The sequence below is a fragment of the Phoca vitulina genome, unplaced genomic scaffold, assembly GCF_004348235.1.
Source record: "Phoca vitulina isolate PV1807 unplaced genomic scaffold, GSC_HSeal_1.0 scaffold40, whole genome shotgun sequence".
In the NCBI taxonomy this organism is placed as follows: Eukaryota; Metazoa; Chordata; class Mammalia; order Carnivora; family Phocidae; genus Phoca; species Phoca vitulina.
In genome coordinates, this window is record NW_022589743.1 from 11573897 (window position 1) to 11600549 (window position 26653).

Here is a 26653-nt window from a genome sequence, read left to right on the forward strand (position 1 = left end):
AGGCATCCACCATTTCCAAGTGTAAGTGACGTGTACAGTTTGGAGGAGTTGATTAGTTGTAGCTTGCAACTCTCCTAAAACATTCATGTCAAATAATGCTTAACCTGTGGGTTAAGGCCATACCCATTTCCTTTAGCTCTTTTATTTCCAAGTTAGGGGTCTCTTTCAGATGTTCTGAGGTCAGTCCTAGATAGACATTGACATCAGGATGGAGTTCATATCTCTGCACCTTGGGGCTCTCAGTTGGCTGAGTTCTCTGGGTTCCAAGAAAATCCTTCAACAAGGGAAATATCATTAAGGACATATTTATAATCATTTGAATGTCGCTGGTTTTTTTATTAAGTTTATTTAAGTAATCTCTGTACCCAATGTGGGTCTCAAACGCACAACTCTGAGATCAAGAATCTCATGCTCTTCCAACTGAGCCAGCCAGGTGCCCTGTCACTGATGTTTTTTAAACAGATCTAGGTATCAAATAAATCCTTCTTCCTCCTGTTGGGCAGACTGACTATAACCCAAATTAGCTAATTCATTGTTATTACCAATATTTTTAAAATAATAACAATAGGGATGTCTGGATGGCTCAGTCAGTTAAGCATTTGCCTTCCGCTCAGGTCATGATCCTGGAGTCCTGGGACCAAGCCCCATGTTGGGCTCCCTGCTCAGAGGGAATCTGCTTGTCTCCCTCTGCCCCTCTCCACTTGTGTTCTCTCTCTCATTCTCTCTCTCTAAAATAAATAAAATCCTTAAAAATTAAATTAAATCAAATTAAATTAAATAATAACAATAGCTCCCAGTCACTGAATCGCATTATGTGCCTATGCCCCTCTATGTGCTGACCTTCCCCAGCCTCCTTCATCAATTCCCTGCTGCTCCCACCAAGTGAAGCAGCTCGGAGTTCCTTTTCTTGGGAGCCCAGAAAGAGAGTGATGAAATGAGGATTTCCAAAACTTCTTACAACTTGATCTCTAGCTTCTTCCTGGTCTCTAAGCCCCCTACACCACTGTGATGAGTAAGCTGAAATAAACTAACAGCTTCAGAGCTTACCTTTAAGTCATTCTTCAGAATGTACCGGATATCTTGAAGGGTCATAGTTCGGTCTTTCTGCTTGACCTGGATGCCTGACTTAACAATATCATAGTAAGGCTTTGGAAGCCTGACATCAGCTTCTAAATAATTCCCCAAGACTATGGCTTCTTTGATAACTGAGCCATCTAAACCATTCCAGGGTATGTTATCTGTTAAGGAAAAAGTCATAGGAAAGAGTAGCATTAAGAAATCATGTTTAAAAAAAAAAGAAATCAGGTAAAATTGGGTAACCTTAGTCAAGTCACTCAACCCCTTTAAATATTAATTTCTCTTTATAGAAAAAACTACCTGGAAGTCCAATCATATAAACAAGAAGCCACTTTACCCATTTACGAGGGAAATCCCTGCTGCAGAGACAGTGTCGGAATCATGTGCGCGTGGGCCCCCTGCTGGCGGACCTGAGCACCACAGCGAATGTTTCATGGCTTTAGGGATCCGTAGCCCAGTGCATTCCTCTCATGGAAGGTGTGGTTTTGCCTCTCAGACCATAAACTATGCTAAATGGGAAGGGACTCTCACTTACCCCCTCAGTGAATGTGGTTTTACTGTATGTGTGTATGTTTCCCCTCTCCTCAAGGATTGTGTCTTCAGATATGTGATCACTTCCTTCACACTAGGGTCTTGCAGGTTTGGAAAGGCTTCCACATCTTTCAAGTGACACTGCTTATATACGCACTAAACCCTAGGTTTGTTTGATTTCATAGTTTACTTTTCCAAGGCCAGTCTTTCCCCCTCATTTACAAGTTCTTTTTTTTTTTTTTAATTTTTAAAAAGATTTTATTTATTTGAGGGATAGAGAATGAGAGCAAGAGATAGTACGAGCAGGGGGAGGGGCAGAGGGAGAAGCAGACTCCCCGCTGAGCAGGGATATTGCCAAATGCAGGGCTTGATCTCAGGACCCCTGATCATGACCTAAGCTGAACCAATGGAGCCACCCAGGCACCCCTCATTTACAAGTTCTTAAGGGGCATCTCACAGAGACCTGTAAGCATTGACAGCAATACTCAGTTCAAAAACTTTGCTTGGGTTAAATGCATTACCTTTGACAGGATGATAAGTGGACTTTGCTAAGCCTCAAAGAACAGGTTAAAAGAAAAAGACTTGGTGGCACCTGGGTGGCTCAGTCGTTGGGCGTCTGCCTTCGGCTCAGGTCATGATCCCAGGGTCCTGGGATCGAGCCCCGCATCGGGCTCCCTGCTCTGCGGGAAGCCTGCTTCTCCCTCTCCCACTCCTCCTGCTTGTGTTCTCTCTCTCGCTGTGTATCTCTCTCTGTCAAATAAATAAAATCTTTAAAAAAAATAAATAAAGAAAAGAAAAATAAAAAATAAAAGAAAAAGACTTCTGGGAGATCATCTCATATCTTCCATAAGCACAAAGAAGTTTCCTTGAAGAGATTTTTCTATGTCTGCATTTTCATAAAACTAAGTAACTCTTTTTTTTTTTTTAAGATTTTATTTATTTATTTGACAGAGGGATAGAGAGAGAGAACAAGTAGGCAGAGGGAGAGGGAGAAGCAGGCTCCCCGCCGAGCAGGGAGCCCGATGCGGGGCTCGATCCCAGGACCCTGGGATCATGACCTGAGCCGAAGGCAGCCACTTAACCAACTGAGCCACCCAGGCTCCCCACTAAGTAACTCTTAAGGGAAAAAAAAAATCCAACCTAAGAGTAGAGACTCTGGTCACAGTCAATGTGCTCTTGGATATACCTGTTAAAATCTCCTGTATGATCATAGAAAAGCTGTAAACATCTGACTTCACTGTTGCTGCCTTCTGTAAGATCACCTCTGGGGCAGCCCAGTTGTACAGCTGGGTCGGGAGGGGCACTCGAGTCAGGTCCCTGTGTATACGTCCATCCTGGCTACAGAAGGAAACACAAGGTCAGGTTCATGTCTTAAAGGAGCATTGTGAACATCATACAGTACATTTGTGAAACATCTGCCTCTGAAGACTGGCAACCTCCTACTGTTCCAATCTACCAGAGTGGGCTCTGCCCACCCTCCACCGCATCTGACTGTTCTCTCTTGCTTTCACTCAAGTCACGGGGGCCTGCTGTGAGTTTCTCCAATACGTGTCACCACTTCAGGTCTTTGCACTGCAAACTGGCTTCTTCTGCATGGCATGCTCTACCCAGAGATCCCTGGGTGACTGGCTGCTTCTTGTAACAAAGGTATTAGCTCAAAAATTACCTCCTCAGAGAGGCTCTCCCTGATCACCTATAGTCCTATTTTATTGGCTTCAGAGCACTTATTTTCTGAAGGTTTGTTCATTTATTTACTGCTTATTTTCTTCTCCCCTCTGCTAGAGTCAACTCCATGAGAAGAGGCACCTTATCTCTTTCATATCATGTATATCTAAACTTACATGAGGGCCTCAATGCCTACTTTTGAATAAATGAGTATAAGACTCTTCCAAGACCCCATCAAGCCCCATCTGCTTTATCAAAGCCTTGTGGGACTCCTCCAATTCCTTGTGATTGCTTCTTTTCTGAACTCTGCCCTCTTGGGACCAAGCCTTCTCAGTTCAGTACTCAAAAGTGCACTGACTGGCTTGAAAAACTCAACTTCCCAACTAGATTCCTTGAGAACTAAGTCAGAGCATCCTAAATGTCTCTTGGGCCAACAAGAGTCCTCAAGGGGGTGTGCCTGGGTGGCTCAGTTGGTTAAGCGTCTGCCTTCGGCTCAGGTCATGATCCCAGGGTCTTGGATCGAGTCCCACATCGGGCTCTCTGTTCAGTGGGGAGTCTGCTTCTCCCTCTCCCTCTGCCTGCTGCTTCCCCTGCTTATGTGCTCTCTCTCTGTCAAATAAATAAATAAAATCTTTAAGAAAAAAAAAAAAAGAGTCCTCAGGGTGAGGTCAGCACTGATTTCTGTCTACAGCTGCCATGAGCATCTAATGAGATCTTGTGTGTGGCAACACTCTGAGCCATAAAGCACATACAAGTAAGTTATTATTATGAATGTTATGGTAGGCATTTGGTAAAGACTGTAAACGCTAGCAGATCATTTTTTTTTTAAAGATTTATTTATTTTAGAGAGAGAGAATCTTGAGTAGACTTCCTGCTAAGCATGGAGCCTGACGTGGGGCTCGATCTGATGACCCTGAGATCATGACCTGAGCCAAAATCAAGAGTCAGACATTTAATCAACTGAGCCACCCTGGTGCTCCAATGATTAAATTTTTAAAAAAGCAAGTGACCAGAAGTTCTTTGCTGGTCTGGCAAAAAGATCTGAGGATGGGATGGGTGTCTCAGACTTTGAGAAAAGTTCCTTAAATAGTATTTCTTCCAGCAGACCTTTTGGTAAATGGTAGTGAGTTCAGGAAACCATCAAGTTAGAAAAGTTGGTATTGACTTTTTGGTTGTATTGCTGAATAGTTAAGCATGGCCCAGTATAGCATGAACAGCCTAGAGGCATGCCAATACCACATTAATATCACAGAAAAAGCAATGGACTGTTTTACTATCAGAGATATACTCTGAGGACCTAGCATGCTTGGCTCTTCACCTTGTGGGGTGGTTCTTCAAGGGAAACACTCACCTACCTTCTCAGGCCTCTCAGGCTTGTCTAAGGCTCTGGTAAGGGACAAGTCACTTACAACGAGCATTTATATTCTTTCTCTTTTACATCCACTCACCTTCTTCTTTTACAATCTGCCTTCCTTCTTGGTAAAGCTAGCTGGCTGTCATTCTGGGGCAGATATTTTTCTAGGCTTCACCTCTGACATCATTAAAATTACATTTGGCTATGGCTATGTGATACCACTTGCAAGGTCAATTCCAGCTCTAAAGATTCCATTAAGAAGGAGTTGAAGAATAAGATAAACTGCTGTATCATTTTTATGCCACGAGATGGAGTGTTAACCTTGACAATGACATTCAACAAACCAACCAGCCCAAATAGAGTGTTACCAAAAATAAATGTGGAATTGAAAGTTACTCTGGATTCTTGGATCTCAGCTCATGTTATCAGTTGTCAAAGAAGGGTATGCTGTTGTGGCTGGAACTGCTTGCTGACTGATGTTTCTGCCTGAAGTTCCATTCTGAGGTCAACAAATCCAAAAGAAACCACACACCTTCCTACTCAGTTACCTCCAAGCCCCTTACCTGACCCATCTGTGGACCCCAGCTCCTCAGTGCATCTCACATCTTTCACTTCTATTCTGATTCCTTAGTCACCACCAGGCCCGGAAGTACGGCCTCCTAGTTGGGCTTCCTACCCTTAACCTCCAATCCATTCTGCCCTGATAGGCACGAAACATCCTCTACCACCTCGTTCTAGCCAGAGCTGGGTAACTTGAGCTGGGTAACTCTTCCCCTCTCTGGGCCTCAGTTTCCTCATCTGTAAAAGACAAGGCTGGGCTGAGCCATCTCCAAAGATGTATTTCACTCTAGGATTCATATTTCTATTGGAGAACTCTGGCAGAACAAGCAGTCATGCCTCCATATCAACAACAGATGGCGCTCCATCACCAGCAAATAGCTTGGACTCTGCCGCAGCCTTCCGGAAAAGCCTCTTCTGTTATGGAAGGCAAAAATGTCCAAATCCCTTAGCTTCTACTGCTCCTGCATACATAGCCAAAGTGGTAAATCCCGTTCTGAACCATTTAAAGTTTTCCCATCATCTAGACTCTTCTGTTCATTTAACCGACGTTCAAATGAGCACTTACTATGTAGCAGGCCCTGAACTGACAAGGAACATGCACAGTCCCTGCCCTCCCAGAGGTCACCCTCTGGTGGTGCAGACACATTTGGCCTCGGAGGAACGGAATACGCAAAGTGCTGTGGGGACCAGGGCTTCAGGATAGGCTTCATGGTTGTGGTGGGAGATTGTGCCTGAGGTGAGTTTAAGAGGATAAACAGGTGAGTGCCAACTATTCCAGATGCGGGGAGCAGCACCCAGAAATGGCCTAGCCCAAAAGCAGCTTCAGATACCAGGCAGGGTGGGGGAAGCGACATGGCTGGCACTGTGGGCAGAGCCCCACCTTGGAAGGCTTCCACACCCTGCAAAGTGCCTGGACTCCATCTTGTAGGCAATGTGGAGACACGGGAAGGTTTAAACTGGAACTGAGAATGGACCAGATCTGAGGCTGAGCAGCTCGACTGGAGACAGTACTCACGTGGAGAACTGCTGCAGTCACACCCCCACTGTTCCCCTGCCTCTCTCTGGTCCCCTTTCAGCCCCTTCTTCACATGCAGGAGCCAAAGGGACCTTCTTAGCCTGTCAATCATCCATGACACCATCCTGCTCAAAAAAAAAAAAAAGCCCTTCGTGTCACCCAGTATTCTTAGGATAAAGAATTCAAACTCTTCACCAAGGCCCACATGGGCCAAATACAACCAAGCCCCCTGACTGCTCTGCAGGCAGAAGGATCAGGGGAATGCGCAGTCTGGGAAGTGAGTCCTTCTGTTTCATTCATTCAAAAAACATATGCTGAGCGCTTACTGTGTGAAGGCCTGTTTTAGGCATTTGAGATACAGCAGTGGATAAAACAGAAATCCCTGCCCTCACAGAGCTTTTCACATAGTGAGAAAAATACATTACAGAATATGCGAGGAGCAATGACCAGCAAGAAACTCTGAAACAAAGCCTCAGTGATTGGGGTGGGGTGGGGAGGGGGCATAGGTGGGGGCAAAGGTAAACTGAGGTAGGCAGGGCTGAGCAAGAGGTCTGCCCAGTGGCTGAAGCTTCACAGCAGAGCAGAACCAACAATGGGCTGAAGGCTCAGAGCTGTGGAAAGCAGCAAGGAAGCACAGGAGAGGTCCTCTGCCTTCCAGAGCCCAGGGACAGGAGACGGCAGGTACCCCCAACTCTCAGGAGGACTTTGACTCCTGCCAAATGGAAAATGAAGCCCACCCACCAACCCTTGAATGAGGGTGTTGTTTTTGTCTCTGCCCCCTCACTGCGTCGAGCCCCTCGAGGGCAGGGAATGCCCTTGGTGCCCACGCAGCCAAGTACCTGGCCCAGGAGTAGGAGGCGTGACCAACTGTAAGGCTCATCAGCACCCATCACCTCTCTGTCCTTCCAGGATGCACAGCTACGACACATTTCCCAGCCTCCCTGCAGTGAGGAGGAGACTACAAAGCGGGAAGCAATGATATAGCCACTTCAGGTTGGCCCCCTAAATACCACGTGCCCCTCCATGCTCTCCCTTCACTGACCAGCAATGCAAAGACCACAGTGGGGGACTGAGGCTTGGGGACAGCAGAACTATGATTGGGAGGAACTTGGAACACAGTGGGTGCCTCCCTCCAACACACACACTACAGGGCAACGTGAGTGAGAAACACACCTTGGTTGTGTTAAGCCACTGAAAATTTTGAAGTAGACAGAGCATTTACACATACTGGCTAATAGGGGCCCTTGCTTGTTAAATGTTTATTAAAATGAGGATGTCTTGAGCAGAAGCAACTTCCCCAAAGTCCTTCTAACCTTGGCAGACAGGGCAAGGCATTTGGGAAACCTCTTTCCCCAGTGATGAACAATTCAGCCCACCAATGAGGAAGAGGCCCGCCCAGATCAGATTCTTTCTCTACAGCACCTACCTTTCCATCATATACTCCAGGTTGGTTAGCCTTGCTTCGCCTGTGGAGACGATGTGGATGGCATAGGAGCTGAGGGAGCGGTGGATAAACCCCCGGGAATGTAAGTATCTCAGGGCATCGGACATCTGGAGCAGCAGGTGCACGATCACCTCCATGTGCAGCACGGGGAACTGGGAGCGCTGGAATCAAGGGATAAAATGGCCAGGAGCAACAGGGCTGGGCCCCGGATGCGGGAGAATGCTTTGCAATTTCCAAAGTCTTTTCAGTTGATCCTCACAGCTACCCAGAATCCCCATTTTACAAATGGGGAACCTCACGCTCAGGGAGGTTAAGTGACTGGCCTAAAGTCCCATTGACCCAGGGCCCCCCGGCTCCAAAGCTGGACTCCTTTCCTTGAACTGAGCTACTTTACACCACAAAAAACGAGGAGAAAATTCTCAAAGCCTGGTATGTGTCTCCAGGGTGGGCTCACCACCACCATCCCACCACCAATGAACCTGCCCTGCACCCCCCCATTCAAGCCTGTGCTGCCGGGAGAACCTGGAAGCCTAAAGGACCAGTCCAGCCCCTGCCCCAGAAAGATGACTGAGCCTAAGAGGAAAGAAATTCGCTCACACCAATGTATCTGGCTGATTAAAGTCATACTGGTCTCTCCCCAGAGAAATGGCATTCTTTTGAAAAAACAAACAAACAAAAAAAACAAAACTTATTATTGAAGTATGACTGACATACAATATTGTATTAGTTTCAGGTGTACAACACAGTAATTCAAGAATTCTATATGTTACATAATGCTCACCACGGTAAGTAGAGTCACCATCTGTCACCATACACTATTACAATATTGCCTACGCTATACTTTCATCTTCATGACTTATAATTTTATAACGTTAAGCTTGTACCTCTTAATTCCCTTCACCTATTTTGCCCATCCCCCACCCTCTGGCCCTCTGGCAACCACTAGTTTGGTCTCTGTATTTATGAGTCTGTTATTGTTTGTTTGTTTGGTTGTTTTTTTAGTTTCCACATACAAGTGAAATGATATATTTGTCTTTCTCTGTCTGACTTTTTTTTTTTTAAGATTTTATTTATTTAGTTGACAGAGAGAGAGGGAGAGCACAAGTAGGCAGAGTGAGAGGGAAAAGCAGGCTTCCCGCTGAGCAGAGAAACCGATGCAGGGCTCTATCCCAGGACCCTGGAATCATGACCTCAGCCGAAGGCAGATGCTTAACAACCCAGGCACCCCTGTCTGACTTATTTCACTTAGCATAATATTCTCTTTAGGTCCATCCACATTATTGAAAATGGCAAGATTTCATTCTTTTTTATAGCTGAGTAATATTCCATATGTGAGATATATATCACATTTTAATAATTTCACATTATATATATGTATATACATATATCCTATATATTATACATACATATCATATTATACACATACATATATACACACTCACATATATACATCTCACATCTTCTTTACCCATTCACCTGTTCATGGACACAGGTTGCTTCCATATCTTGGCTATTATAAATAATGCTACAATAAATATAGGGCTGCATATATCTTTTTGAATTGGTATTTTCATTTTCTTTTTTTTTTTTTTAAAGATTTTATTTATTGGGGCGCCTGGGTGGCTCAGTTGTTAAGCATCTGCCTTCAGCTCAGGTCATGATCCCAGGGTTCTGGGATCAAGCCCCACATCAGGCTGCCTGCTCTGTGGGAAGCCTGCTTCTCCCTCTCCCACTCCCCTTGCTTGTGTTCCCTCTCTTGCTTGCTGTGTCTCTCTCTGTCAAATAAATAATAAATAAAATCTTAAAAAAAAAAGATTTTATTTATTTATTTGAGAAAGAGAATGAGCAGGGGGAGTGGCAGGCAGAGGGAGAGAGAGAAGCAGACTTCCCGCCGAGCAGGGAGCCTGATGCGGGGCTCCATCCCAGGACCCTGGGATCATGACCTGAGGCAAAGGCAGACACTTAACGACTGAGCCACCCAGGCACCCCAGTATTTTCATTTTCTTTGCATAAATACCTAGTAGTGGAATTGCTAGATTATATAGTAATTCTATTTTAATTTTTTGAGAAACCTCCATACTATTTTCCAGTGGTTGCACCAATTTACATGCCCACCAACAGTGCACATGGATTCCCTTTTCTCCACATCCTCGCTAAACTTGTTATTTCTTGTCTTTCTGATTCTAGCCATTCTGACTTGTGTGAGGTGATATCTCACTGTAGTTTTGATTTGCATTTCCCTGATGATAAGTGATGCTGAACATCTTCTCATGTGTCTGTTTGCCATCTCTATGTCTTCTTTGGAAAAATGTCTATCCAGGTCCTCTGTCCATTTTAATGGGATTATTTGGCATTTTTTGTAGTCAGTTATATAAGTTCTTTATGTATTTTGGATATTAACTCCTTATCAGATATTTCATTTGCAAATATCTTCTTCCATTTAGTCGGTTGCCTTTTTGTTTTGTTGGTGATTTCCTTTGCTGTGCATAAGCTTTTTATTTTGGTGTATTTCCAGTAATTTATTTTTGCTTTTGTTTCCCTTGCCTGAAGAGACATATCCTTAAATATGTTGCTAAGGCCCATATCCAAGAGATTACTGTCTGTGATTTCTTTTAGGAGTTTGATGGTTTCAAGGCTCACATTTAGGTCTGTAATCCATTTTGAGTTTATTTTTGTGTATGGTGTAACAAAGTGGTCCAGTTCCATTCTTCTGCATGTGGCTGTCCAATTTTCCCAACAACATTTGATAAAAAGACTGTCTTTTCCCCATTGTATGTTTCTGCCTCCTTTGTTGCACATTAACTGACCACATAAGCGTGGGTTTATTTCTGAGCTCTCTATCCTGTTCCCCGAGTAAAGGCTTTTTTTTTTTTTTTAAGATTTTATTTATTTATTTGACAGAGAGAGACACAGCGAGAGAGGGAACACAAGCAAGGGGAGTGGGAGAGGGAGAAGCAGGCTTCCCACCAAGCAGAAGCCCGATGCGGGGCTCGATCCCCAGGACGCCGGGATCATGACCTGAGCCGAAGGCAGACGCTTAACGAATGAGCCACCCAGGTGCCCCAGAGAAATGGCATTTCAAGGTAATGGCTTCATCAAATGACAAGAGAAGAAAGGGGAGGGATGGGGAGGGAAGGAGAAATAACACTAATAGGAAGTCCTCAGGCAGGAGGAATGGCTGGCCATTTTGGGGAAGGACCCTTCCTGGAGGGTCTCTTCTCATTCTTGCCCAGGGTCTTTAGAACAAAGTCATGGAGAAAGAAAAGCAAATGCTTCAGAACCTCTCTGAAGCCACATCTCAGCCCAAAGCACACTTCTTTAGGGAGTCTGTGGGCCCTGGAAGACGTTCCCATAAGAAAATTTGAAAAGTGAGAGGGAGTGATACAGGTCTGTATATAAACAAACCTCTATCTACAGCAAAGGTCCTGAAAGACACAAGTGAAAATACAGGGAATTAAAGCCAGGGGTTGGCGCATCTGGGTGGCTCAGTTGGTTAAGCATCTGCCTTCAGCTCAGATCAATGCGGTGGAGCCTGCTTCTCCCTCTCCTTCTGCCTGCCACTTCCCCTTCTTGTGCACACATACTCTCTCTCTGTCAAATAAATAAATAAAATCTGTAAAAAATAAACAAACAAATAAACAAATAAATAAAGCAAGCAAGTAAACAAGCAAGCCAGCCAAGGGTTGCCTGATTACAGTTAGCTAGAAATGCATCTGTTTGTTTTCTAGGTCTGTTGAGTTCTTAGAGTTCTGATGAAAAAACAGGAGAGACAGCAATAAAATTACACTAGTTCCAGCCAGGTGCTTATCAGCCTTAAATGGTGCATATATAGCCCTAGAAAGTAAAGAATTAGGAGGTTTATCTTCCCTGCACACATTAATGGAAATTTCACTGCTGGGGTAGGGGAAGAGGGCAGTGGGGAGAAGTGGGGAGGGCAGCAAGACAAAATCCCCGGAAACAGCCATTTACCCGTTCGTGGAGGACACCGAACAGTGTGCCGACAGTGATGCGCTCGTACACAAGGCGGGTCTTCTCTAGGTCCTGGGACAGGCACACGGCCATCAGCTGCAGCAGGTGGGGGTGCCGGAGCTTGCTACAAAACAAAAGCAGCTTCAGATGCGGCAGAGGGAAAAGAAGATAGGAGGAAAAAATGAGCGCTTTCCTTCCTTCTAGGCCCCTTGAACACATTCTAAACAAACAGCATTTGTACATTATGTCTTTCTAAGAAAACAGGATGGGTGGGGGGAGAAGGGGGTAGGGAAATCTATGGCCTCTCACTGATCAAACCCTGAGGACTCAAGAGTCACCAGTAACAACGACATTGTCGCCAAGAGCTACTGATCAAGGCACTTTACACACATCATCCACATCCTAACAACCACCTGTAAGAAATATATATATCCTTATACTCATTTTCGAGATAAGGAAACCAAGGTCAGGGAGATGTCAGGAACTTGCCCAAGGTCACACACCCCTCAGTCTCATGTCAAAGTCCACATTGTGTACATGCGTCCTTCCAGCTTCCTTGGGTCCCTTTACACTGACTTCCCCAAAAGGAAGAGGCTGGCCTCTGACACACTTCTTGCAGGGGTTGGGTGGCCTACTCAAGGAACCAGGTCCACTCACTCAGCAGTCCCAGAGTGAAACCATGAATCAAGATCCTGCCTCAGCAAGAGCTGAAGGGCTGACCCCGGAGCCACAGGAAACCCAGGTTACTAAGGTACACCCTTGGGCATGTCCTCAATGGCAGAGCCTCAGTTCCTCAGTTGTGTGGATCTCATGCACAGCCATGGTCTGTGAAGACAGGACTATGCATGCTATCCTGATGGGCACAAGGCCATAATGGGGAAGGGCCTCATGGGGCTGCTGAACGGGAGGCTGGACCATCAGAGACACGGGTTATGGGAAGTCAATCAACTAACAGAATTAAGCCATCCCCACCATCCCCACCACTCCGGCTATTCATTAACCCCCCTTCTTTCTCTTGGTAGCCCTTGGAAGTCAAATGAACCCATTCTAACAGTCAGGAAATACTGAGGCTGAGGGGAGCTGGTCTCCACACCCCAGGGACAGTACTGTATAGCCCTGAACCTGGGTCTGTAAAGAGACCTGGACTGTAATGTACCAGGCCCCTGGACTTCCTTCTCACCTGCTGTGCTCCTGCTCTGCAATTAACAAGTCAGCCAGCCTAAGCCTGCTGCAGTGAGGGTGGGTGGGGAGATGCAGCTCCTTCACTGTGACCCTGCTCCCGTTCCACACCAGGCTACAAGGACAGGAGAAAGTGTGAGCAGCAGGGAGTGAGCAGCTCTCCCAGCCGAAGACCAGAGAAGTGGTATTACAAGAAATCTATAAAGCGCCCCCAACCCTGCACCCTTGAGTCCTCCCTCCGCCTCCCCTCCTCCCCCTATCCTAAAGCACCCTGGGGAACTTAGTATAGGTGGCAAGAAGTCACTGAAGGATTCAAGGGAGGAAGTGACTCGATCAGGTCTGCATTTTAGAAAGACAACAGCACCAGCAGTGTGGGGAATGGTAGGAAGGGGTGTCAGAGAATGGGGGGCTGGCTAGGAGGCCAGTCTGGGTGAGGGATACCAATGACTTGGACAAAGACCACAGCAGTAGGACAAAGAGAAGGGGGGACCTGGCTACAAATCTGTGGCACAAGCAGGAAACAAGGGTGTATCTGTAAGGGACAGAGGGCCGCAGGAGGCTGGCAGAGGCCTTTTTGGAAGGGTGCTTCTTTGAGGCAGGGAAGAAGCATCCAGGTTCAAGGAGAGCAAGAGACCTTGGGCAGGACAACTCTGCCCAAGGCAGGACTGAGAACACCCCCAGGACTTTTGTCATAGCCAAATCCCCTTATTGCCGCTCCTGCTGCAGTTGGCTGCCGAGAGCTGCAGCTGATGCCTGTTCCGGCTTCCACGGAAGTCTTGATCAATACCCTCTGGCCTAAATCAGAGGCCAGACAGTCACCACTAGGCTTCCTCAAACTCTCTAGAAAACCGAAAGGTTAGAACAGCATCATGAGTCGTTCTCAATGGGGTGGGGGAAGAGGGGATGGAATCTGGCAAGGTCTGTAGACACTGGTTGTCACAGTCACAACTGTGGGGGAAGGGGGTCAGTAGAGGCTGCTACTGGCATCTAGTGAGTAGGACCAGAGATGCTCTTAAACCTCCTACAATGCACAGGACAGCCCCCAGCGACAAACAATACCAGCCACAAACATCAGTGGTGTCCAGGTTGAGAAACCCTGATTTAGACATCTGTTCTTCATGTTTCCTTGTGTTGGAGGAGAAAGCCTCCACACATAAGGGAGTCACATGAAGCCCACCCTTCCTGTGGGACTACGTCAGACCTCCCACGGGCCAGCTTCTGCTTACTTGGTCATGACCATGTAGGGGCCACTAAAGAAAGAGAAGGTAGGCTCATCATCAGCTTGAATCACTTCCTTTTCTCCAATTACTGGGAGAGATCCTAGGTAGGCCAGCTGTGCTCCCCCTGTGAGATAAAACTGAAAGCAGAGCACAGTGTCAAATCAAGGGGAGAAAAGAGGAAAAGTAAAATGCCCCAAGAATCTTGTCAGTCAGCTAAAATAAAAATAGGGGCTACTGACCAACCTGCTGAACTCCCCTATGCCCTGGACACTATTCTTTAATTTGTATTCTCTTTAATCTGCCCAGAAACCCTGCAAGGTTGTAATATTCTTTCTCTTTCACTATTGAGGAAACCAAGGCTCATGAAAAGAGGTCAGACGCCTGTCTGAAGTACCAGGCTGAGGCTCAGGCCCCCACAGAACCCCAGCCCACGTGCGACCAAAGCCGACACTCCTCCCCCCGCTCCCCACCAAGGCTGCCTTGGCACAACCAGCAGACGTAGGCCTAGAGACTAAACTGTCAGCAAGCAGCACCCAGACACCCAGCTACATGCCCAAATGTCTCTCTCTGATGGGCAGAACCAAGAACCTAAAAGATACTATTTTTCCTCAAAACATTTCTCAGTTCAAAATCTCAATTCCTTAAAGGCATTCCAATAAAAACTTATGGAGGGCAAGTCAATCACAAATAAGACCCAAGGGGAGAGGGGTGGGCGCCTGGCTGGCTCAGTCAGAAGAGCCTGCGACTCCTGATCTCTTGGACTCTTGATCTCTTGATCTGCGGCTCCTGAGTTCAAGCCCCACATTGGGTACAGAGATTACTTAAATAAATACATAAATAAACTTAAAACACACACACAAATAAGACCCAAGGGGTCAGTGTAGCTCTCTGCTTCTCTTCAAGGAGACAAGTCTGGGGCCCTCACTGGAATTAATTAAAGGATCATTTTCTAAACTCCCCAAAAGTAGCATAAGGTCATTCAAGGGAACTTTCCAGGGCTTTCTCCATTTTTCAGTAAGGACAGAGCACTGAGGGGTCTCTGTTCTGCAGAAGTGGTAAAAGAAGGGGCGTCTGGGTGGCTCAGTTGGTTAAAAGTCTGCCTTCGGCTCAGGTCATGATCCCCGGGTCCTGGGATGGAGCCCCGCATCAGGTTCCCTGCTCAGCAGGGAGTCTGCTTCTCCCTCTGCCTGCCACTCCACCTGCTTGTGCTCACTCTGTGTCGAATAAATAAAATCTTTAAAAAAACAAAAAACAAAAGAAGAAGTGGTAAAAGAAGAGAACTACCTCTCTGGAGAGGATAAGGAAGGAAGAGCTGCACAAAGTTGGGGGTAGGGGGTCAGAGCCAGGGCCAGGTGGCTCTCCAGTTGGCCCTGCAAATGCTGGGTGTCCCCGGCAGCCTCTTACCTTCCCAAAGCCAAAGCTGTAGATATTTTGCGCAGAAATGACTCCAGCTTTAAGCAGACGATTAGGAGAGCCATTGGGGTTTCTAGAAATAGTTTTAAATGGAAGAAAAGTTAAGAATTAACCACCCATATCCAGAGGAACAATGCTGAACCAAGCTAGGAGAATGTGTAGTTCATTTTGTCTTGACTACTTGACTTTTTATCACGGAACTACAGATGATATAATAGCCAGCCTATGAGAGGGCCCTGCGATTTCTACCTCCTGGTAATCCTGCCTTTGTGAAACCCCTTACAGGTCAGATAGGGCAGACCTATTAGCCCCACTGGACACTGAAGAAATGACAGAGTGGTTGAATTCCAAGGCTGGATCCATCAGGGCTTCTGTTCTGATGACGCTCCGATTACCTGCTCTGAAGGAGGCCAGCTGCCATGTTGTGAGGACACTCGAGCAGCCCTATGGAGAGGCTCAACACCCTGGCCCAATCTGTCAGCCATGGGAGTATGCCATCTTGGAACTGGATCCTCCAGTCCCAAACCTTCAGATGATAAAGCCCCACCTGACATCTTGACTACAACTTTGTAAGAAACCCCGAGCCAGATCCATACAGCTAAGCCATTCCCTGAGTCCTGACCTACAGAAATTGTATGAGATACAAACATTTATTGCTATTTGAAACTCCCAAGTTTGGGGAGGTTGGAGGGGATTAATTCAGATGGTCAAAGCTGGAAAGAATCAAAACATACTTTATTCAACTTTTATTTTTATAGATGGGACAAATGAAGCCCAGAGAGAGGGAACCTGTTAGCCAGGGGTCACAGAGCAGCAGGAGAGACCAGACCCTGAAGCTGCTCATTCAGCCACTGCTCTTCCCATATACCACACCCAAACCAGCACCTGCACACTGGGACCCCCATTAACTGAAGGTACCTTGAAAGGAGTGGCTTATTTCTTTCGCTCCCAGAGGCTGACACAGTGCCATGCATGCAGCAGGTTCTCAGTTAATGCTTTCTGATTCAGTAGTTTGGGCTCAGACTGAAGAACAAAACATTCTGCTACTGCTAGACCCATGTTCCCTTCCTCAGCAAATGGCAAAGGAACTGCGGGTGACAGTGTGCACTCATCCTCACCCCATGTGAGCTCTGTGAGGCTCCATGTGCCCACTTTTCATGAGAAGTAAATTCTTTGACTTCTGCTTTCGGAAGTACTTCCAGGCTTTATCTCCTTGGCAACTCAGGCCAGGCTGTCCCTTCCGCACATTAAGCTGCTAGGAGGTTAAGTAAAGATCTAGGGGACAGCAACTGTTTCCTGAGCAGGGGAACAGATTTTGAGGTGGCAGCAAGGGCAGGCCTCCACACTGGGGCCGCCCGGCTATGTGAGTGGCTCTTCGGAGGGCAGAAGCTCTGTTTAAGCAGGGACCCGGGCAACAACTGCACTCAGATCAACCCCATTTCTTGCTCTTTTCCCTAAATTCCTCAGGCCATGTCTATGTAAGCTCAGCTGGGTGGAGGGGAGAAAACGGACTCCCCTTATCTACAACCATACAATCATCCGTTCTTCTCAATTGTCTTTCCCCCAACCAGGCTCTGAGATGTAAACACGTACCTGTGAGGAATCTTATCTGACATGGCCCCACTCAGATCTGAGAGGCCAATTCTTATCCCACGGACTCACATGGTTTCTTTACATTAAAAAAGGGAGATGTGTGTACTTCCACTCTACTTTCCGTTAGGCACTCTGTGGTCCAACCCCATAAAAAGAATAACGTTTCATCTAACTGTAAAATATGAGAGACGCAATTTTGAAGCTCCATCTTTCTTTCTGACTAATGAACTCCTGAACTGGGACAGAAGCAGCAATGGTTTTACAAGAAGTTGCCCATAAAATTCAACAGAACAAATGGTATTCACACCATAAAACTGTTGGTATGAACTTTAAGACAGAATAGTTAACAAATACCTACCAAGAACAGTTCCATTTGATAGCACCAATAAAATAGGGAGCAATTAAAAACAGCTCAAGCAGTTAGCACCAGTTAACAGATTTTTTTTTCTCTTCTTTATCTGTTATATAATTACCCCCCCCTTCTTTCTCATAAAAAAGACTCAATTTCCCTACTTTTCTGCTGGCTACCAGAATCTGTGCTCCCTGGATTGCAATTCTGAATTGCAATTCTGAGACCCCCAAATAAAAGGCCTTTGTCTCTTGTTCAGTTTTACCTCCTTTTCTCAGTTGGCAGTGTTCAGTCTTATTAGAAACAGGCAAGAACATATATAAATAAAATCATTACACACTGGGACAAGTCTCTCCAAACTCTGAATGAGGGAGCTCCACACAAGGGGGAGTGGCAGGGGCAGGCAAGGAGGTGGCAGGAGTTGAACCCAGTAGGGCCTCCAAGGTCAGATAAGGGATTTGGGAGTTTATCCTGATAGCTATGGAGAATGCCCTAAAGGGTTTTTAGCAAAGAGTGGCACAACTCGATTTCCATTTTTAAAAGGTTGTTCTAGGGGTGCCTGGGTGGCTCAGTCGTTAGGCGTCTGCCTTCGGCTCAGGTCATGATCCCAGGGTCCTGAGATCGAGCCCCACATCTGGCTCCCTGCTCAGCGGGGAGTCTGCTTCTCCCTCTCCCACTCCCTGTTTGTGTTCCCTCTCTCGCTGTCTCTCTCTCTAATAAATAAATAAATAATCTTTAAAAAATAAAAAAAATAAAAGGTTGTTCTAGATGCTGACCCACAAGAGTGGCAGCAAGAGGAGCAGTTAGGAGTAACCAGTCCTCAAGGGAATTAACTCATCTTTCCTGAGAAGCCAGCGATATCCAGCTCATCGGAAGAAAACCAGGACTTGCTCAGGGCAGGACAGAAAGAGGGAGACCATGAGGGTGTGACAAGTCTAGAGACCCTGATTACAGAAAGTCATGCCATCAGAGAAAATTAAAATGGAAAGGATTCTGTGCATACAAACCCTAAGTCAATAAAGCCCTAAGAATTTAAAAGAGCTAGGTAGTTGAGCATGGAAAGAAGCCTGAGGCCCACCTCCAGTGATGGGGGCAGGGAGGCTGCCCACCCAGCTAGCAGCAGATCTCTCACACCAGCTTAAAACAGCCTGAGGAAGGTAAGTTAAGCATTCGTGTTTTGCAATCTTGGGAATAAAGGAGCCTTCTTTCCATGCTTTGGGAGATGACACAAAGGTCAGTTGGCTGCTCTACTGAGCAGGAGTTTTCTGCTGAGCTCCTCAGACCTGAAAAGTTCTTTGTTAACCACTAACCTCAGGGTGGTTCCCACTAGAGCCCAGAACTCATTTCCGTGCCCAACCCCCCACATTCCTGCATGGGGGCAGGGCCGCCAAAGGTGCTCCTCTGGCCACTTCTGCAGCGGCCACATCTTCTCTGTCAGAGTTCACCGCTTAGAGTGGGCCAGATGCCAGATGGGACCAACGTGGAGGAACCTGGGTGGCCCACATTGCAGGGCTCCTACAAGGAAGGCTGGGGTGATGCCAAATATCCCACTCTGCTCAAGGCAGCACTCACCCCTGTATGAGACCGCCAAACCGGGGTGGGCCGCAGATGAGCCGCTGAGGGGAGTCGATCTTCTTCAGGAGGTCATAAGAGAAACCCTGTATGATGGCCTGCATGTGTGAGGCACAGCGCTGCATGAACTCCACCATCTGCAACACACCGCGGAGATGTTCAATGCTGCAGTGAACTAAGAGCTACCCTGGCCTTCAGTGGACCAGGAACACTCTGACCTGAAAGATCTGAGGAGCCAGGAGCCCCTGACAGGGAAATCTGTGGAAAGGATAGGACCCAGGTGATTTTTTACAAGTGTGGAAATGTTTCCAGGGAGGTGATTTGGCAATAATTTCCTCCAACTCCCTGTTCCTCAAAAAGTTGAAAATAGAGCTACCCTACAACCTAGCAATTTCACTACTAGGGATCTACCCCAAAGATACAAATATAGTGATCTGAAGGGGCACAAGTACCCCAGTGTTTATAGAGCAATGTCCACAATAGCCAAACTATGGAAAGAGCCCAGATGTCCATCAACATGTGAATGGATAGGGGCGCCTGGGTGGCTCAGTCGTTAAGCGTCTGCCTTCGGCTCAGGTCATGATCCCAGGGTCCTGGGATCGAGCCCCGCATCGGGCTCCCCGCTTGGCCGGAGGCCTGCTTCTCCCTCTCCCACTCCCCCTGCTTGTGTTCCCTCTCTCGCTGTGTCTCTCTCTGTCAAATAAATAAATAAAATCTTTAAAAACAAAACAAAACAAAACAAAACATGTGAATGGATAAAGATGTGGTATGTATATACGATGTAATACTACTCAGCCATGAAAAAAATGATATCTTGCCATTTGCAACAACATGGATGGAACTAGAGGGTATTATGTTAAGCGAAATAAGTCAATCAGAGAAAGACAATTATCATATGATCTCACTCATATGTGGAATTTAAGAAACAAAACAGAGGAGCGGAGGGGAGGGAAAAATAAAACAAGATGAAATCAGAACAGCAGATAAACCATAAGAAACTCTTAATCATAGGAAACAAACTGAGGGTTGCTGAAGGGGAGCGGGTGAGGGGATGGGGTAACTGGGTGATGGGACATTAAGGATAGCACGTGATGTAATGGACACTGGGTATTATGTAAGTGAGGAATCACTGAACTCTACCTCTGAAACCAATAATACATTGTAGAATCCAATCTACAATCTATATGTTAATTAACTGAATTTAAATAAATTATTTTAAAAAGGAAAGAAAATTTCGTCCAACTCCCTCCTTCAACAGATGAGGAAACTGAGGCAGAAGGAGCAAAATTACTTGTCCAAGGCCAACAGCTAAGGAGTTGGAGAACCAGAGGGAGGGAATGGAGGACTCTGCCCACCTCCCTTTTCCCTCCATGTGCCCAGTATTGTGTCTGCACTTTATGCTTTACATTTCTTATGTTATTTAGACCTCATTCAAACACATCACACCTGCCAGTGTGTGGCCTCAGCAAGTTACAAAATGTCAATGGGCCTCAGATTCCCCATCTGTAAAATGGGGACAATAACAGTATCTCCATGACAAAGTTGTGAAGATTAAATGACTTAATATTTAATTAATTTAATTCAGAACATTTGATGTGTAGTAAGTGCTAGTTAAGGGTCAAAATTACAATTATTCTCCCTCCTCACTGAATGGATGACCAAAAAGGTTCACTAGATTTGCCTGAGGTTTTATAGCTGTTTAACCTGCTTCAGCCCAGGCCTGTGTATCCAGTGCCAATGGCAAGGCCACTGCCAGCCCTGTGCTGTCCCCACGATCAGCCCCTCCCTGCCCCCTGGGCTCCTGACTCCCAGCTCAGTGCTCTGCCTCAGCTGTGGCTACAGAGCAGGCCCATCCTTACCGCGGTGCTGCGCTCCTTCCCTGCCGTCAGGGCCCAGGTCTGCGGGTTTCGACCCTTCTCGTCATGGAGTCGAAGATCACCCCCTGCATCCAGCAGTTTGCTGAGGATCCACTGATTGCCTGAAAATGCTGCTGCGTGAACAGGAGTGCTGCCATCGAAGCAGCGGCTGGAGGGGGAGGTGTTAGTATCAGTGTCCGTAACACTCTTGCCTTCCACAGAGTGGGGTGGGGGGCAGTCAATGGGTGACACAAGGCTCCCTTTCTACAAAGGCAACCTTTGGGAGAAGGATTATAATACCATTTGTGAGGCTGTGCCAACAGGAGCTTTATACACATCCCCTTTTTCCATCCTTACCTCTACCCTTCAAGGTGGTATCATGTTCCAGTTAATAGATGAGGAAACAAAAGGGCAAAGCTGAGATTCATACTCAGGTCTGGGTCTGGTTCTAAATCTGGTGTTCCTTTTCCCATTGCCCTTTGATACTGGCTGCTCTGAAACAATTTCTTCACGACTATAGTGTCCTGGGGTCGGGGTGGTGAAGCACAGCCCAACCAGAGACCATCCCTCTCTATCTCCCAAGTCCTACAGTGGAGGCCCGCAAAGCCCTAGCACCAGCAATCTGATTAAGAATCCACAACTCTGGGGCGCCTGGGTGGCTCAGTCGGTTAAGTGTCTGCCTTCGGCTCAGGTCATGATCCCAGGGTCCTGGGATCGAGCCCCACATCGGGCTCCCTGCTCTGCGGGAAGCCTGCTTCTCCCTCTCCCATTCCCCCTGCTTGTGTTCCCTCTCTCGCTGTGTCTCTCTCTGTCAAATGAAAAAATAAAATCTTAAAAAATAAACAAAATCTGGGGCGCCTGGGTGGCTCAGTTGGTTAAGCGACTGCCTTCAGCTCAGGTCATGATCCTGGAGTCCCAGGATCGAGTCCCGCATCGGGCTCCCTGCTCAGCAGGGAGTCTGCTTCTCCCTCTGACCCTCCCCCCTCTCATGTGCTCTCTCTCTCCTCTCATCCTCTCTCAAATAAATAAATAAAATCTTTAAAAAAAATAAAAAACAAAAATAAACAAAATAAACAAAATCTTTAAATAAATAAATACATAAAATCTCTTTAAAAAGTCTCCCAGTTCCAGACCCCTAATCCTCTTGCTCAAAGGCAACTACTGTTACATGTTTTTGTATGCTTTCAGAAATGTTCTCTGCATATACAGGGAGGAATAAGAATATGCTACGTAAACTGTTCTGCATTTAAGTTTTTTCACTTAACTGTATCTTGGAGAAATTTCCATATGACAACATACAAGCCACCTCCATTGTTTTTAACAGCTGCATAGTATTCTAATGTATGTACCATAATTTAGTTAATGAGCCACTGGAATATCTGTCAAAAATACAGAGTGTCAGAGTATACACCAGACTAAATCAGAATCTGCAAGCATGAGGCCCAGGAATGTGTGCCTTTTACAAGTTCCCCAGGTGATGCCAATAAGGCTGGCCTGCACCCACTTGATATCTCATTGTGAGCTCTCTCCTACTGGTAGTTCAGTCTCCTATTGCACACTGCACTGTAAGAACCATAATATCCTCCCAAAGGTTGAAACTAGAGGCCTGCAGAGTGATTTGGCAACTCAGAGGCATGTTTTATTAGGTCGACATAGTGTTTTAAAAAAGAATCTAAAATAATGGACAAGGGATACATGGGTGGCTCAGTAGGTTAAGCATCCAACTCTTGATCTCAGGGTTGTGAGTTCAAGCCCTGTGCTGGGCTCCATACTGGGTGTAGCGCCTACTTAAAAATTTTTAATAAATTAATAAAATAAAATAAAATAATGGACAATATTTAACACTTGGAAAATTTCACATTAAAAATCGGGATTTTCAGGGGCACCTGGGTAGCTCAGTCAGTTAAGCCTCTGCCTTCGGCTCAGGTCATGATCTCAGGATTCTGGGATAAAGCCCCACATTGGGCTCCCTGCTCAATGGGCAGCCTGCTTCTCCCTCTCCCTCTGCCTCTCCCCCCCACCCCAGCTCATGCTCCCTCTCTCTCTCTCAAATAAATATATAAAATCTTGGGGCACCTGGGTGGCTCAGTCATTAAGCATCTGCCTTCGGGTTAGGTCATGATCCCAGGGTCCTGGGATCGAGCCCCACATCGGGCTCCCCGCTCGGCAGGAAGCCTGCTTCTCCCTCTCCCCCTGCTTGTGCTCCTGTTCTCGCTCTCTCTCTGTCAAATAAATAAATAAAATCTTAAAAAAAATAAGTAAATATATATATAAAATCTTAAAAAAAAAATACTGGGATTTTCAGCCTCTTGGAAATTTAGAAGATCTGGCTTTCCTGGCTCCCTTTCCTACCCAGGAGCAACAAATGCCTAACCCTTCTTAGAGAGAGCCTGTGCCCATTAACTCCACTTGGTCCCACAGGCATCTGACTTTTTGAGTTCAATAGGGCTGTGCCATCACAGCATTTCCTTTGAGCACTTAGTAATACAACCTCCCCCCAGAAATTTCCCTTCACTTTGATCAAAAGATATTTTTTAAGTCACATGAAAATGGTCCTATCACAAAATACAAAGCCAGGGGGTTTGCCTTCCCCCCTTTGACAATGTGCTTTCCTACCTCCCCCTGGCATCATGGGGACTTCTAAAAAAGGAAAGTCAAACTGAGTTCTTAATGCCTGGGCTCCTGGTCTCAGCTCTAATCATTAACACACCATTATAGGCCAGTCACTTAAATTTTCTGGGCCTTAGCTCCTTAACCTGGAAATATTAAATGTTTGAATGATTTGATCTTTAAAGAATCCAGCTCTAAGCCTCCACAAAACAGACATAATTACAGATGACTGGAAAATGCTGCATTTTTGCTAAGAACTCCAGGGATTCCCAGTGTGGCCTCCTACCACACTGTTACCTGCAAACAGATGAGCCAGCCCTTTCTTTCTGAGCTTTGAAATTAAACATTAACACAAGACAGGAGAGTATATGTGAGTCTAGAAGGAAACAGCAAAATGTCCACTGTATTAATTTATATCTGGGTTACAGAATTCTAATGTCAATTGGTGTTTTTTCTTTATACTTTTGGAAGCTTGCAAGTTTTCTCCCACTAAGCAAGCAACCCTATAAAAAACAAAAAACAAAACCCCCCAAATCTTCTGATATCAATACTTTTTCTTTTTAAAGTACATTAAACAGGGCCTCCTCGTGTAAGATGGGAATGTTACTTTATGACGTTTATGATTATATTCTGGAATTCCTGTGGAAATCAGCTAGAATCATGTAAGTGTTCAAAACCTGTTTCTGGTTCTGTCCAATAGCAACTGTAAAAGTACCTGCTGTCCCCTCCCTCTCGAGGAGGTGGTTGTGAAGATCAAGTGAGCTGGTGCCGGAAGAGCAAAAGTGCTACACTGTTCCACATTAAAAGTTGGGTCAACTGTTAAACTCATATTCTTTTGGACCACAATTACAAGAGCAAGGCAAGTGATCCTGAGAAAATGATGCCAAGTATATTATTGGTTGGTGGGTATGTTAAACTGCTTAAGTGAATCATACAAATTATAATCTGGGGTGGAAATATGCAAATGGTACTATTTAATAACTAACAATTAAGTTCCCCTTATTTTACTGGACCTAGTAAAACTGCTCAGAAAACTTCATTAGCAGTTAAAACTATGTTTCAACATAGCTATGCAACTGTATTTCATTGATATAAATTAGTAATTTTAGTATCTTCTCAAATTGTTTTCCAAATGCCCCAACTCATTTTAAAAGCATACTACTAGCCATATCATTATACTTACTGATTTGGATCTGACCCATAATCCAGCAGGACATCAACTAATTTTGTAAGGCCTAATAATGCTGCAACGAAAAGTGCAGTCTGGCCCAAGGAATTAACTGCATCAACATAAATTCCTGCAAAGTAAACGCAAAGATGAATATAAGTATCAGGAAACTTCCTAAGATAAAACTACAGAAGTTCATGTTAGGGCACAAAGTAAAATTCCTTTACACAGTACTTTCTTATATTAGTAATATAAACTTCTTTCCAAAAACAAACACATTTACTCATCAAAAATATTATTCACAAAAATTCTAGGAGAAACCTAGAAAACTTGGTTTAATCGCGGGCGCCTGGGTGGCTCAGTTGGTTAAGCGACTGTCTTCGGCTCAGGTCATGATCCTGGAGTCCCTGGATCGAGTCCCACATCGGGCTCCCTGCTCGGCAGGGAGTCTGCTTCTCCCTCTGACCCTCCCCCCTCTCATGTGCTCTCTCTCAAATAAATAAACAAAATCTTAAAAAAAGAAAAAAATTTGGTTTAATCGATTAATATCGGCTTTCTGTTCAGAATCCTCCCAATCCCACCTCACATCTCCCGTTCGTTCGGCTTCTGCCTCTTTACTCCCTCAAACTAGTTCATTACAAAAAAAAAAAAAAAAATTTTTTTAACCCCCCAAAAAAAACCCCCCCCCCCCCCACAGACAAAACCATTAAAAAAAAAAAGCACAAACTACCACCCACCCCCAACACAGCCGTAGAACAAAACACATGACATCTAAATTACATCCGATAACACCCACCACAACACTTCAAAAAAAACACAAACACTCTCTTACACGACTATAAACAACGAAACCACTCAGACTGCATTCTCTCCCTCTAACTCCCCAAAAAGGAGAGAAGAACGATCATCAACGGCAAGAGGCAGTTGTGAACAACAACACCAAAAGCCTTTTTCACGCTCAGAAGAGAATACTGCACCTCCTCCTCGTGGTTTCGGGTACTCTACACATTCAGAGAAACTTCTCTAGTAACAAACTATAGAAATGATCCCTGAAAGTATAGTCTTAACAGCACCACTCCTAATTTTCCGAAGTGGAAGAAACCCACGTACATTTTACCCATGGTGACTTTATTTAACGTCACCATTCTTTCCAAATGTATATTAGCATGTATTTCCCAAAGAACTGTTCCATTACCAAAGTTCGACAAAGCGTTTTTGAACATAATGCGTTTCAGAAGACAGTTCAAGTTATCACTTTAATTAACATACGGCTGATAAACAGCCAATCGCACGGCATTTTCCCCACTTACCCCTCCCACCCATTGCCCGGCAATTCCGCCTCGTCAGTTTTACGTAGACCGCTGACGACTACACAGCGCGCCGGAACTCCAGGACGCGTCTTAGTTTAGACCGACAGTAGAAGCGAGGAATCCTTTCTCCACCCCGCCCCCTCGAGAAAAACGGAAGTGGATGATGAAACCGATGACCTAAGCCAAAGAGTTTTTGCAAAGCACTCCCGGTTATTTAAACTTAATCCCGTGATCTAAATACCAGCCATATAAATGTTGTGGGTTTTTTTTGAACAAATCAAGGAATCTTTATTTACATAAAAGGTGTTTAAACAAAACAAAATACATAACTCTGCTTAAAGTTCCAGGAGCTCTCCGCTCTTGGGCTAAAGACAAAACTCAACATAGCTTATCAGGCCGTCCATGGTCTGGCCCACACACCAACTCTCCAGCCTTATTTTGCACCAAGTTCCCTCTCACTTCAGCCCTACTGAACTTCAGCTCTTTTGCTCACCATATTCCCTTCTGCCACAGAGCCTTTGCAAAAGCTGTTCCCTCAGACAGGAATTCTCTCCCAATCCCTTTCCCAACTTAACTGCTGTTCATCATTACGACACATCTGTCCAAGTGTCATTGTCTCAGGGAACTCTTCCCTGACCTCCTTAACCAGAGCCAACATCTTCTCTTGAGTGATTATTTGATTAATGCCGCTCTTTGCATGAGACTATGTCTGGGAAGGGCAGAGACTATGAAATGACCTTGTATACCCACAATATCCCAAACACCTG

General features: G+C 45.6%; 1 protein-coding gene and 1 non-coding gene across 2 annotated transcripts in view; both read right to left on the bottom strand.

The window, feature by feature from the left end:
- Nucleotides 1-26653, bottom strand: part of TEX14 (testis expressed 14, intercellular bridge forming factor) — a 90290-nt gene that overhangs the window by 35439 nt on the left and 28198 nt on the right. The window contains exons 2-12 of the mRNA XM_032428991.1: nt 24592-24706; nt 20802-20967; nt 18943-19079; nt 15420-15501; nt 14022-14152; nt 12797-12910; nt 11617-11740; nt 7630-7808; nt 2795-2946; nt 1048-1238; nt 124-274 (exon numbers count right to left, since the gene is read on the bottom strand). Of these exons, the coding sequence (XP_032284882.1) occupies nt 124-274; nt 1048-1238; nt 2795-2946; nt 7630-7808; nt 11617-11740; nt 12797-12910; nt 14022-14152; nt 15420-15501; nt 18943-19079; nt 20802-20967; nt 24592-24706 (1542 nt within the window). The remainder of the gene's footprint in view (nt 1-123; nt 275-1047; nt 1239-2794; nt 2947-7629; nt 7809-11616; nt 11741-12796; nt 12911-14021; nt 14153-15419; nt 15502-18942; nt 19080-20801; nt 20968-24591; nt 24707-26653) is intronic.
- Nucleotides 25427-25641, bottom strand: LOC116647756. The gene has a single exon (XR_004302365.1). It is a non-coding gene; the product is annotated as a small nucleolar RNA U3 (small nucleolar RNA).